At 43.5% G+C, this 12607-nt stretch overlaps 1 protein-coding gene across 2 annotated transcripts in view; it reads left to right on the top strand.

The window, feature by feature from the left end:
- The window catches only part of LOC115079276 (USP6 N-terminal-like protein), a 459663-nt gene that overhangs the window by 236262 nt on the left and 210794 nt on the right, over positions 1-12607 (top strand). The window contains exon 5 of one of the 2 annotated variants that reach the window (XM_029582658.1): positions 4240-4320. In XM_029582658.1, coding sequence (XP_029438518.1) covers positions 4240-4320 — 81 coding nt within the window. Of the gene's footprint in view, positions 1-4239; positions 4321-12607 lie in introns of those variants that run through there. The other variant, XM_029582659.1, reaches the window with a different exon arrangement.

Genomic DNA, 12607 nt, shown 5'->3' with positions numbered 1-12607 from the left:
AGAGAAGAGTCAAGGTGGAATATCAACCGACTGGAGGCATGGGCAGTCAGGCTAGCGTGCCTGCAGTTTACCCACAGACTTCACAACATAGCGGTCAGAGTGATGTCAGACAATGCCACCACAATGGCATACATCAATCAACAGGGCGGAACCAGAAGACAACAAGTGTCCCTAGAAATAATGCCCCTGATGATTTGGGCAGAAGCCAATCTTCAGGACATCTCCGCCGTACACATCGCCGGGAAGGACAACACTGCGGCAGACTTCCTCAGCAGAGAACGCCTAAACCCGGGAGAATGGCAGCTGTCACCCACAGCCTTTCAGTTAATTGTGGATCACTGGGGGACGCCAGCCATGGACCTATTAGCAGACAGGACCAATGCTCAAGTTCCCAGATATTTCAGCCGCAGGCGGGATCCTCAAGCTCAGGGGATCGATGCCCTGGTACAGCCGTGGCCTCAGGGGATCCTGCTATACGCATTTCTTCCATGGCTCCTGTTGGGCGCCTTTGTTCACCGGATTCAGCGACACAGAGTTCTAGTTCTTCTAGTGGCCCCGGACTGGCCAAGAAGACCTTGGTACGCAGACATGAGAAGACTACTGGCAGGGAATCCTCTACCTATGCCTCCATACCGGGACCTGCTAAGGCAAGGCCCCATTCTCCACGAGGATCCAGCTCAATTTTCTCTTACGGTCTGGCCATTGAGAGGGCTAGACTGAAGAAAAGAGGATACTCAGAGCCGGTGATAGATACACTCCTCCGAGCACGCAAGTTCTCCACATCACTAACATATATCAGGATCTGGAGAATTTTTGAAGCCTGGTGCGATTCTCACAGCACCAATTCACATACCGCACAGATTCCTATCATTTTGGACTTCCTACAAGATGGACTTCAGAAGGGTCTCTCCCTCAGCTCCATCAAGGTACAGGTAGCAGCGCTGTCTTGCTACGGTCCCAGACGTGACGGCAAATCCATTGCCCAGCACCCAGACGTTTCACGCTTCCTGAAAGGAGTTAAACACATTCGCCCGCCACTGAAGTGGCCAGTGCCCTTGTGGAACCTTAACCTAGTATTGGAATTTCTAGCGGGATCAGCCTTCAGGCCCCTTCGAGGCCTGTCTCTCCGTTTGTTAACCTTGAAGATGGTGTTCTTGCTGGCTGTGTGTTCAGCACGCCGCATCTCAGAGCTACAAGCACTATCCTGTCGTGATCCATTTCTTAGAATCACTCCAGAGGCTATCCATCTTCGTACAGTTCCTTCCTTTTTACCTAAAGTGGTCTCCCACTTTCACCTCAACCAAACCATATCCTTGCCTACCACGGAAGGTTTGAAGAAATCGGAAGAAGGTCGAATACTACGTCATCTCGACATCGGCAGACTGCTGTCCAGATACCTGGAAATGTCAGAAGCAGTACGAAAGACGGACCACCTGTTCGTCCTGCACAGCGGGAAGAAGGAAGGGGAAACGGCCTCACGGCTGACCATTGCCCGCTGGATTAAGGAAGTTATCAAGGCAGCCTACGTAGAGGCAGGAAAACCACCACTTCTACAGGTCAAGGCTCATTCTACCAGAGCACAATCGGCCTCTTGGGCAGAAGCTAAGCTGCTGTTGCCTGCAGAGATATGTAAAGCGGCGACGTGGTCCTCCCTCCATACCTTCTCCAGGTTCTACTGTCTGAACGTTCAAGCCAGGGAGGACACAGCATTTGCGAGGGCGATCCTACACGGTCCTCGGGCAGCCTCCCGCCCAGTCCGAGAGTAGCTTTTGTACATCCCATTTGTTTTGAGTCCATCTGCTACACGCTGGGAAATGTTGGGATTTCTTACCTGGTAATCTCCTTTTCCTTAGTGTGTGCAGATGGACTCAGCATCCCGCCCGGCTGCCGATATACATGGGGATTCGCTGACTCAAGGTAAGCCATGTTATGCTTATGATAGGGCTTCCACCCTGCCGGGTGTCGACGCCTTCCAGTTGAGAACACTGGCGGATTCCAGCTACCATCAATTGGTCAGGGTAAGCCTGTTGATTAATCGATCGGTCAGTACACATATGGCTATAACAGCTTTTGCAAGGAAGATTACTGAATTGCTTCACTTCCTGTGGGGGTATATGTACCCGTGCTGACGTCAGATCCGTCTCCAACTGCTAGCACGAGCACACTATACCCATTTGTTTTGAGTCCATCTGCATACACTAAGGAAAAGGAGATTACCAGGTAAGTAATCCCAACAATTATTTCTCTAACTGCACTAGACTGTTACAAGACCTATTAGTAACCCAAAAAGTGGTCTGGGTTACACTTGAATAATTGCTTATAGGTCTGGGTACACAGGAAGTACTAGCTGGAAGTCTCCCGCATAATGTTTGCATTTACATTAAAGGTTCTGATTATCTGTGCAAGAAGTTTTAAGGAAATGTTGAAAAGGACTGGCGATAGTATAGAGCCCTGGGAGACTCTGTATTCCAAGGTCCTGGGTGCTGATATCTTATCAGCAAAATTTACATATTGTTGCCTGTCAGATAGAAAGGAATTGAATTAGGTTACGGGCCTTGTCACTTATTCAGGCCTCAGGTAGATGTTATCTATGGTGTCAAATATGCTGAGAAATCTCTGTTATATGTCCATTTCTAAAACCAGATTGGTAAAGGTCCAGCCACGTTCCATCAACAGTCATTTAGTTGGCTTTGTACTGTTTGTTATGCTACTTTCCGTAGAAATGGGATACAGGGCTGTAGTTTTCTGGTTTGTCTGGAATTGGGTTTGTTTATTTTTTAAAGCTATAGGAACTTGTGCCAGTAGTATAACTAAGCTGAAAAAAGGTTTGGATAAGTTTCCGGAGGACAGATCCATAAATAATTATTAGCCAGACAGACTTTCCTTTTTCCATTTCTAAATTCTTGGGGAGAGCAATATGAAACAGACTTTCATATTGGGATTTTCCCTGATTGAGACAGGCTGCTTGGCTCAATGAACCATTGGTCTTACCCAGCATGGCATTTCTTATCTTAATCTTTCTTGAGTGTTTGCAAATTCTCTGAGCATGACTGTATTGGTCTTCTGCTCCAAGAGATGCTCAGGCAAGTTAGCATCTGACATCTTTACCCTTCATTGGGGAGTAAGTATTTTGTGTAAAGTATGTGTGCTGTGAAAACTCTCAGGTACTTTATGCAATTCTGAGAGGGCACAAATTTCACTTGAAGCAATCTATCCACATAAATACATATTTACTGAGCAAATTCCTTTGAAAATCATCCTCATTATAACCCCTCCCAGCCATCATATCAAAAGTTATTATCTAATAACCATAGACCATGTCTCCCTCCAGAATCTGATATGCATTCATCCTGAGTGTAGCCACTTGGTGTCACCATTACACCATGCTGAGACTCCCTCTCCCAGGGACTAGGAGCATTGCTACCACAGCATCCCTAGCCAGCCCAAAACGTAAAAGCTAGGCTTTGAATTAAGAACATAAGAAATGCCATACTTGGTCAGACCAAAGGTCTGTGACAATGGCCAATGTACCCAACAAGATCCTAAAGAGTAGATCCAATCCTTCTTACTCATAACCAAGGATAAGCAATAGTTTAAGGACATTCCTCCAGGAATAATTCTAACCCAGCTATGCTAACTTCTTTCACCACATCCTCTGGCAACAAGTTCCACAGTTTAACTGTATATTGATTCAAACCCAGGGGTACTGCATGGTAGTGAGGGCTGGCCCCAATTCAGAAACATTTAGTATTCAATGATCAGATACTGGTATCTATACCCTAATGATATTATGTATACTATATCTAAGTTCCTGCAATGTTACAGGACCATTTCTGGGGCTAGGAGCTACCACCTGACTCCTGCTTTTGTGTCTGCATTCTTGGATTTGCAGCCCTGATTTCCCTTAAAGAAAATCCCTGTATACATTGGGTTGAAACTTTCTCAGCCTCGTGATGGTCAGGTAACCCCATTAATTACAGCCATATGACTATGATACTGCAGTCACACAAGGACTCTGTGACATCCTGAATTCCACTATATTGTACATAGAACACACAGACTGATCTCCATGGACACTAGTTCAGAGCCAGAGCTATTCAGATCTTTTATAATGTTTCCACCAAACATGGATATGGGGAGATGTGGACCTGGTATTCCAAGTACAGTCTAATATAGAATATTTTTCTTTTGAAAGCCACAGCTCCCTTGACTTGGGGCATCTATTTCTCTGTTTTCCAGCTCAAGCTGCAGGAGATTGAGCGTGTGGACAAGTGGCTGAAAATGCTGCGGAAATGGGACAAATACCGGAGCACTGAGAAGGTGAGAGAGCTTGCAACCTGAGCAGGTGTGCGCCACCATGGTATGAGTAATAGTGCAAAATGTAGCTTTTTGTTTGTGTGGACCATTGTATTAAATGATATATTGTTTCTGTACACAAGTCTAATAACTATTTCTCTAAGTTTTTATGAGTTACACTATAAAACCAAATTTACGTGAAGCTGTTTCATCCATTGTTTTAACCTGAAAAGGACCATGTTTCTCATTAAACTGTTTCAGGGGATGATACAAATCACTTCAAAAGCCACAGGTGGCCATTAGCGTCTTCATTTCTGGTATGCCTTGCTAATGAAGGCACTAATGGCTATCTGATTTGTCAAACTACAGATAGCTCCTTATTGACCGGACAAATGTGTCTGGATTTAGCAAAGGATGATGCCCTCTTTCGTAATGAGGCAGCACAGGATGGAACCACTCTACTGTATCCTTAGAGGTTTTCTCTGTTTGCCTCAGCTCCTCCAGGTAAGTCACTTTAGAACATAAGAAGTTGCCATACTAGGTCAGACTGAGGGTCCATCAAGCCCAGCATCCTGTTTCCAACAGTGGCCAATCCAAGTCACAAGTACCTGGCAAGTACCTAATTACTAAGTAGATCCCATGCTACTGATGCCAGTATTAGCAGTGGCTAATCCCTAAACCAGCTTGATTAATAGCAGTTAATGGACTTCTCCACCAAGAACTTATCTAAACCTTTTTTAAACCCAGCTACGCTAATTGTCCGTACCACATCCTTTGGTAACAAATTCCAGAGCTTAATTGTGCGTTGAGTGAAAAAGAATTTTCTCCAATTTGTTTTAAATGAGCTATTTGCTAACATCATGGAACGACCCGAGAGAGATTTTGTTGCTGGTAGGCGGGTCCCCAGCAAGCAATCTGCAGAGCCTACCAATCTATGCACAGATTATGGAGTATCAGTCAAGGAAAGCCAAGGATGATGGGATTCACTGCCTTAGATAAACATAGAAGGAGATACTTTCCTTTTGCAGGAACCCTGTTTGACGTGTGATTGGTAAGGTGACCATGGACAGCTGACCAGGAAGAGGTTTGCCATAAACTGACGATATGGTAACTGACTTATCCAGAGTTGCTGTGAGAAGATCGTACTAGCGAACCAAGGTCTTGTCTATAAAGTTGTCACTAGCATCTGAGACCAAAAAGGTCCGGTGTGTTACCTCTGCACTGTGGAAGATGAGACAAGTTAGCACAAGCATCTGAGGAGAGGATGAGGGCTGGCCTAAGCCTGGAAGTGGCTAGCGAAGTGCCCCTGAGCCACCGACACCTCTGCTTTTCTTCTCTGGTGAGCTGGGATCTGCCAAGTTGCATGGGTGGTTCTGAGGGGGAGGATGATGATACATCTGCGGGAGGGACCAGAGGTTGCTGAAACCAGGGCGCCAGCCTAAAGTGATGAGAGGCATTTCTCTCTCGGGCTTACTCTTGAAAGTGAAGGTCCACTCATATAACCAGGGCGATGAGGTCTTCTAAGGCAGATGGCAGGTCCCAGCCTACAAGCTCATCTTTGATGTGCTCGAGCAGGTCCTGCCAGAAGATGGCAGAGAGACTATCCGCCACAATGGAATTCCTAGGCCAGCATGCGAAATTGTATAGCATTGTCACCGACGACGTGAGTGCCTTGTCTGATACAGAGTAACTCCACAGCCATGGATGAGGCCCAACAGGCTCATCGAATACATGTCAAAATTGTCAGAGGAAGCTGTCCAAATTCTCCACTAGGGGTTTGTTCCATTCCCAAATAGGTGATACAGCTTAAAGGTCACCTTAGTTCAGTCTGAGGGAAAGCTGGCCATCCGATAGTTCAAAGTGTATTCTGCACGGATTGATGAAACCTCAGCAGGCTTTAGAATCCCCTTCATAACAGCAGTTGTGGAAGGTGCGTCATGGGTCCCAGATGCCAGTGCAGTTGTGTGGACCTGCATGGATTCCATTCAGGCCTTGGAGAATGTCTGTAATATTGTTGAGCTGGTCTTGCTGCTGCTGGTCCTGGACCAGAAGAGCAAACACAGAGATAGCCTGAGTCAGGGACAAATCCACTGAGCTCATGGCCTCAGCAAACTATCACGGATGTGAGCCCTTGGGCTACATCATGGTTGATGCAGCCTATGAGAATAATCCACTAGGTCTTTGCCGACAGCTGTGGTCTCACCCTTTACTAGGACTGGAGCTGGAGCTTCACCTACACTAGCCATGTTCCCTGCAGGTGAGTCCATGGGTTCCATGGCCCAAGAGGGCTTTGTCAAATTGCTCCTTATGGGACTTTTGCCTAAGTCATGAGCAAGGGCATCTGGTCCAAGCCAAGTTCTGGGCAGGCAGCGAGCAGACAGTATCCAGGCCAGGCCAAGGTTTGGGCAGGTAGCATAAAGGCAAGTCTAGGTCCAAGCTGGGGTCAGGGCAGGCAGCAGTTCAGAAGAGTAGTCAGTATCTATAGCAGAGGTCAAAACCAGAAATCAGGCGGAGACAGACGGACAAGACAAGGGACCAAGACACAGGCAGCGTGGAGAAAGCAAAGCAAGGTGGCAACGAGGCAAGGCAGGTAAAGAACAAGACAAGGCAAAAGTAAACAGACAACTAGCAACATGCCCTGCAAAACAGGAAGACCTGTTACTGAGGCAATTGTTGACAGTCCGACAGGGCTTTAAGTAGGCAGGGCTCGACAATGTCAATCGAAAGCGCTGTGGAGCTTTCCCACCTCGGGGAGAGTAGAGGGGTAGCCTAGTGGTTAGTCCAGCGGGCTACAAACCAGGGAAACCAGGGTTAAAATCCCACTGCTCTCCTTTTGACCTTGGGCAAGACACTTTGCTCTCTAACGTCTAAGGTACAAATTAGATTGTAAGCCCTCTGGGGATAGGGAAATACCTACAGTACCTGAATATCATCCACTTTGAAGGGGTGAAAAGTACAAAATAAATAAATAGCAGGTAGGGCCTTTAAGAATGGGTGCACATTGTGCATGCATGCCTAAGGAGGCCCCAGGAGGAGTGGGAGCATGGTGGCATCTCCGTGAGTGAGGCCGGTTGCAGGACCAGCCAAATCTTACACATCACTCCAATTTTATACTTGCTACATTGGCTACTAGTTGAATGGAGGGTCCAGTTTAAAGTATTTATTTATTTATTTTATTTTATTTAAATTCTTTTAATATACCGATGCTCAAGACCAGGTCTTATCGTACCGGTTTACAATGAACTAGGGGGAAAAAACCAGTTAACAATGGAAGCAAGAAATTACATTATAACAGGGAATGTGGAACTTGGTTGTTAGAGAAAAAGGATAGGTTAAACAATTTCTAACTGGAGAACAAAGCAAATAAGCAGAAACGTGAGTGTTTACATGGTAAGCATTATATACAAAATTACGTCGTGTGTAATATAAGGCAAGTTATATTAAAGTGCAGTTCAAAGTACTATCAATGATTCATAAAGCTGAGTTCAGAAGCATAAATTTGTATCTGCTCTCTTTTAAAAATCTACCTTCCGTCAAGAAGTATATGGTTCACCGGGCATTGTTTACTTGAAATTCCAAGTTGCAAGGCATTTAGACTTGCCAGTACCAGACAAAGAGTACTGGCAGTTGCGGATCCCATATTATGCAACAGATTTCCTGACAAGGAGACGTGCTGTAAAACTTTCAGGAAGCGCTTAAAGACACTGTTGTTTAAGGAGGCTTTTGGTGACCCACTATAAAGAAATGTAATTTTGAATTTTTGTTAGCATTGTTGTATTACTTGTATGTTTTATTTTCTTGTCAACCACCTAGAACTTTGGATAAAGAGATATACAAATTTTAAAACATTAAATAAAAGTCACGGTATCTTCACTTTCCGTGATTTTATAGTTTCAGTGCTAATCTTTTTTCCTTACCTTTTAAGCTACTACTTTAGAAAAGTATTTCCTCTTTCCTTTTTTTGTCCTCTTACTTATTGCTCCCTTTATGAATATCTTAAATAGCACTGGTCACAATACAGATCTCTGGGTCATTCCACTATTTACTAGGGATGTGAATCGGTACCGGACTTGTTTCTGGTATCGGATTTGGGGAAAAACCGCGGGAAATCTTCGTTCCTGCGGTTCTTAGCGTTTTTTATCGGCTGTCTCGTGCTGAAAAAAAAACAACCCACCCCAAACCTTTAAATTTAATTATTTCGAATCCCCCACCCTCCTGACCCACCTCTCCCAAAACATTTTTAAAGTACCTGGTGGTCCAGTGGGGGTCCCGGGAGCAATATCCCACTCTCGGGCCGTCGGCTGCCAGTAAACAAAATGGCGCTGATGGCCCTTTGCCCTTACCATTTATTTATTTATTTAAAACTTTTCTACGCCGACATTCATTGGAATATCACATCGGTTTACAATAAACGAGGGTAACCAATAACTTTGGAAAAAAGAAGTTACAATTAACATAAGGGAACTAAACTGGGGAGAAAGGGCTAGCATAGCAGAGTCATGTAACCGAAGAGGAGTGGTTACAACAAAGAGGTTTAATAAATTTTTTAACAAAATAAGATGTTATGAAAATAAATTAACAGTATTTACAAATGATAAGAAACAAATTTACAATATGTACAGAATGTCCAAAATAAAGAATTGTGGGGCAAGTTACTTGAATGAATTCCAGGTGAAGGTTAGAATAGTTAAGGGGTTGAAGGGGTGGGGGGGGGGAATAGGGGGCTATGGGAGGAACTGTGAGTTGGAAGGTGGCGAGGTTAAGTGAAGGGGCTATCCGTGCCATTGGCCAGCCCCTGTCACATGGTAGGAGCAATGGATGGACGGCACCATCTTAAAAAATGGCGCGGGCCATGGTAAGGGCAAAGTGCCATCGGCGCCATTTTGATTAGTGGCAGCCGAAGGCCCGAGAGTGGAAGATCACTCCCGGGACACCCGCTGGACCACCAGGTACTTTAAAAATGTTTTGGGGGTCGGGAGGGTGGGGGATTCAAAATAATTCGATTTAAAGGCTCGGGGTGGGTTTGGGGGTTGTTTTTCAGTGTTCCCTTTCTTCCCGCCCCCCACCCTCAAACGATAAGAAAACCACATGAAAATTTTGTGGGGTTTTCCTATTGCTTTCGGGGACCCTCCAATATTTGACGAGTTTGAAAATATCGTCTGATATTTTCAGTCGTCAGAAAAACGATTCACATCCCTACTATTTACCTCTCTCCATTGCAAAACTATTTAGTCCTACTCTCTTTCCTATCTTTTAACCAGTTATCAGTCCACAAGAGAACATTTCCTTCTATCCCATGACTTTAGGAAATTTCATATTTGAGTTCTTGCAGAACTTCGGCATGAATACCATCTAGTCCTAGTGATTTTTACTCTTTATTTATTTATTTATTTATTTATTTATTTAATGTCTCTTATATACCGATGTCCGTTCGCACATCGCATCGGTTCACAGTAAACATGAACTTTTTGGGCGAAGCCCTTACAAAGAACAGATAAATACAGTTAACTTTAGGGCATAGCCCTTAACAAAACCAGGGAAGCAATACACTGGAGGGGGTATTGATTTACATACTATAACCTATATATATGTATATATATATATATATATATATATATATATATATATAAATAACTATAAACATAAAAATTATAACAGTTCAAAGTACCAAAATCAGAGGCATATCGTAATCCATATTCAGGCCGAGTTCACAATTGTGGATTGGGGTTATCCATTTCAGAAGAAGTTTATGTGATGGGGGGTGACGTAGGGTAGGCTTGCTGGAAGAGCCAGGTCTTTAGTTTTTTTTTGAAAGTGGGTGTATATGTCTCCATGCGGATGTCATGAGGCAAGGAGTTCCAAATAGTGGGACTGGCTAGAGAGAAGGCTCTGCTTATGGTGGAGGAGAGTTTGAAAGCTTTAATGGATTGGGAACGTAGCGTTCCTTGTAGAGCTGTGCGGGTGGGTCTGTTGGAGGTGCGAGGGATAAGTGGGGGGTTGATCCAATTGAGGTTGGAGTTTAGCAGACTTTTGTGGATGATGTATAGTGCCTTATAAAGAATTCGGGAGTGTATAGGGAGCCAGTGGAGAGAGATGAGTATGGGAGTGATATGGTCCTTCTTTTTGGAGTTTGATAGTATACGAGCGGCAGCATTTTGTAAAAGTTGTAAAGGTTTGGTGTGTGAAGCGGGGATGCCAAGGAGAAGTGCGTTACAATAGTCTATTTTGGAAAGAATAATAGACTGAAGTACAGTGTGGAAATCCATGAAATGGAGAAGAGGTCTGAGTTTTTTCATCGTTTGAAGCTTATAATAACATTCCTTAATGATATAGTTAATGAATGATTTAAAAGTCAGGTGATTATCTATAAGTACACCTAAATTGCGAACCTGTGTGGGAAAAGAGGAGGATGAGTGTGTAAGTGGAATGTCTGGAAGAGGTTGCTTGTTAGATATGATTAAAAGTTCAGTTTTGTTGGGATTTAAAGCTAGGTGCATGTCATTAAGAAGTTGGGTGATGGAGGAAAGGCAGGATTCCCAGTTATGTAGGGCAGTTTGGAGGGAGTCAGAAAATGGGAAAATGATTTGCACATCGTCAGCATAAATGAAATGCTTGATGTGCAGGTTGGTGAGCAGGGTGGTGAGAGGAAGCATGTATATATTGAAGAGGGTAGAAGAGAGGGAGGAGCCTTGGGGAACACCCTGGGGCAGACTAATAGGGTCAGATTCATTATTATCTTTAGTTTTAGTTTGATCTATTATATATTCCATTTTCCATATGATTTGCTTCTATTCCTCTGAATCATCACCATTGAAGAACTTTTCCAGTGTACATATACTCCCAACAGAAATGATTGAAGCAAAAAATTCATTTTGTTTTTCTACTATGGCCTTGTCCTCCTTGAGGGCCCCCTAGTGGTCCAACTTACTCCCTCACAGGCTTCTTGCTTCGAATGTTCTTAAAATGGTTTATTATTAGTTTTTGCCTCTTATATCTTCCTCAGTAAAGACTGAAGCAAATAATTCATCTAATCTCTCCACTATGGCCTTGTCTTTCCTAAGTGCCCCTTTTACACTCTGATCTAGTGGTCCAACTGACTCCCTTGTAGGCTTTCTGCTTCAAATGTACCTGACATTTTTTTGAGTTTTTGCTTCCTTAACAAGCTTTTTTTCAAATTCTGTCTTGGCCTGCCTTAATGTTTTACATAAGAACATAAGATTTGCTACACTGGGTCAGACCAAAGGTCCATCAAGCCCAGTATCCTGTTTCTAATAATGGCCAATCCAGGTCACAAGTACCTGGCAGGATCCCAAAACCTTGACAGATTCCATGCTCTTTATCTCAGGGATAAATAGTGGATTTCCCCAGATCCATTTTAATAATAGTTTATGGACTTTTCCTTCAGGAACTTGTCCAGACCTTTTTTAAACCCAGTTACACTAACAGTTTCACCATGTCATCTGGCATCGATGTCCAGATCTTATTTATGCATTGAGTGAAAAAATATTTTCTCCTGTTTGTTTTAATTGTACTACTTAGTTGCTTCATTTTATGTCTCCTAGTCCTTGGACTTTCTGAAAGAGTAAACAACCAATTTGTGTATACCTGTTCCATTCCCCTCATTATTTTATATACTTCTGTCTATATCCCCTAAGTTGTCTCTTCTCCACGCTGAAGATCCCTAACCTGTTTAGCCTTTCCTCATAGGGGAATCGATCCATCCCGTTTATCAGTTTGATTGCCCTTCTCTGTACCTTTTCTAATTCTGCTATATCTTTTTTGGGATACGGTGACCTGAATTGCAAACAATTCTTAAGATGTGGTCACATCACGGTGTGATACAGAGGCATTATTATATTCTCTGTTTTATTCTCCATTCCTTTCCTAATAATTCCTAGCATTCTATTTGTTTTCTTGGTTGCCACCATCACACACTGAGCTGAGGATTTCAACATATTATCCACGATGACGCCTAGATCTTTTTCCTGGATGGTAACTTCTAATGTGGGACCTGGCATCGTGTAGCTATAATTTAGATTGCTCTTTCCTTAATGCATCACTTTGTACCTGTCCACATTACATGTCATCTGCCATTTGCGTGCTCAGTCTAACAACTTAGAATCATTTTGTCATCTGTAAATCTGATCACTTCACTAGTTCTCATTTCCAAGTCATTTATAAATATGTTGAAAAGCATTGGTCCCAGGACCAATTCTTGGGGTACTCCACTATTCTCCTTTCTCCATTAGAAAAATTTACCATTTAGCCCTACTGTCTGTTTCTATCATTTAACCAGTTTCCAGTCCACAAA

Source organism: Rhinatrema bivittatum, chromosome 17 (assembly GCF_901001135.1).
Source record: "Rhinatrema bivittatum chromosome 17, aRhiBiv1.1, whole genome shotgun sequence".
In the NCBI taxonomy this organism is placed as follows: domain Eukaryota; kingdom Metazoa; phylum Chordata; class Amphibia; order Gymnophiona; family Rhinatrematidae; genus Rhinatrema; species Rhinatrema bivittatum.
Note: the sequence above shows the minus strand (reverse complement) of the source record. Positions and strands in the feature narration are given on the sequence as shown.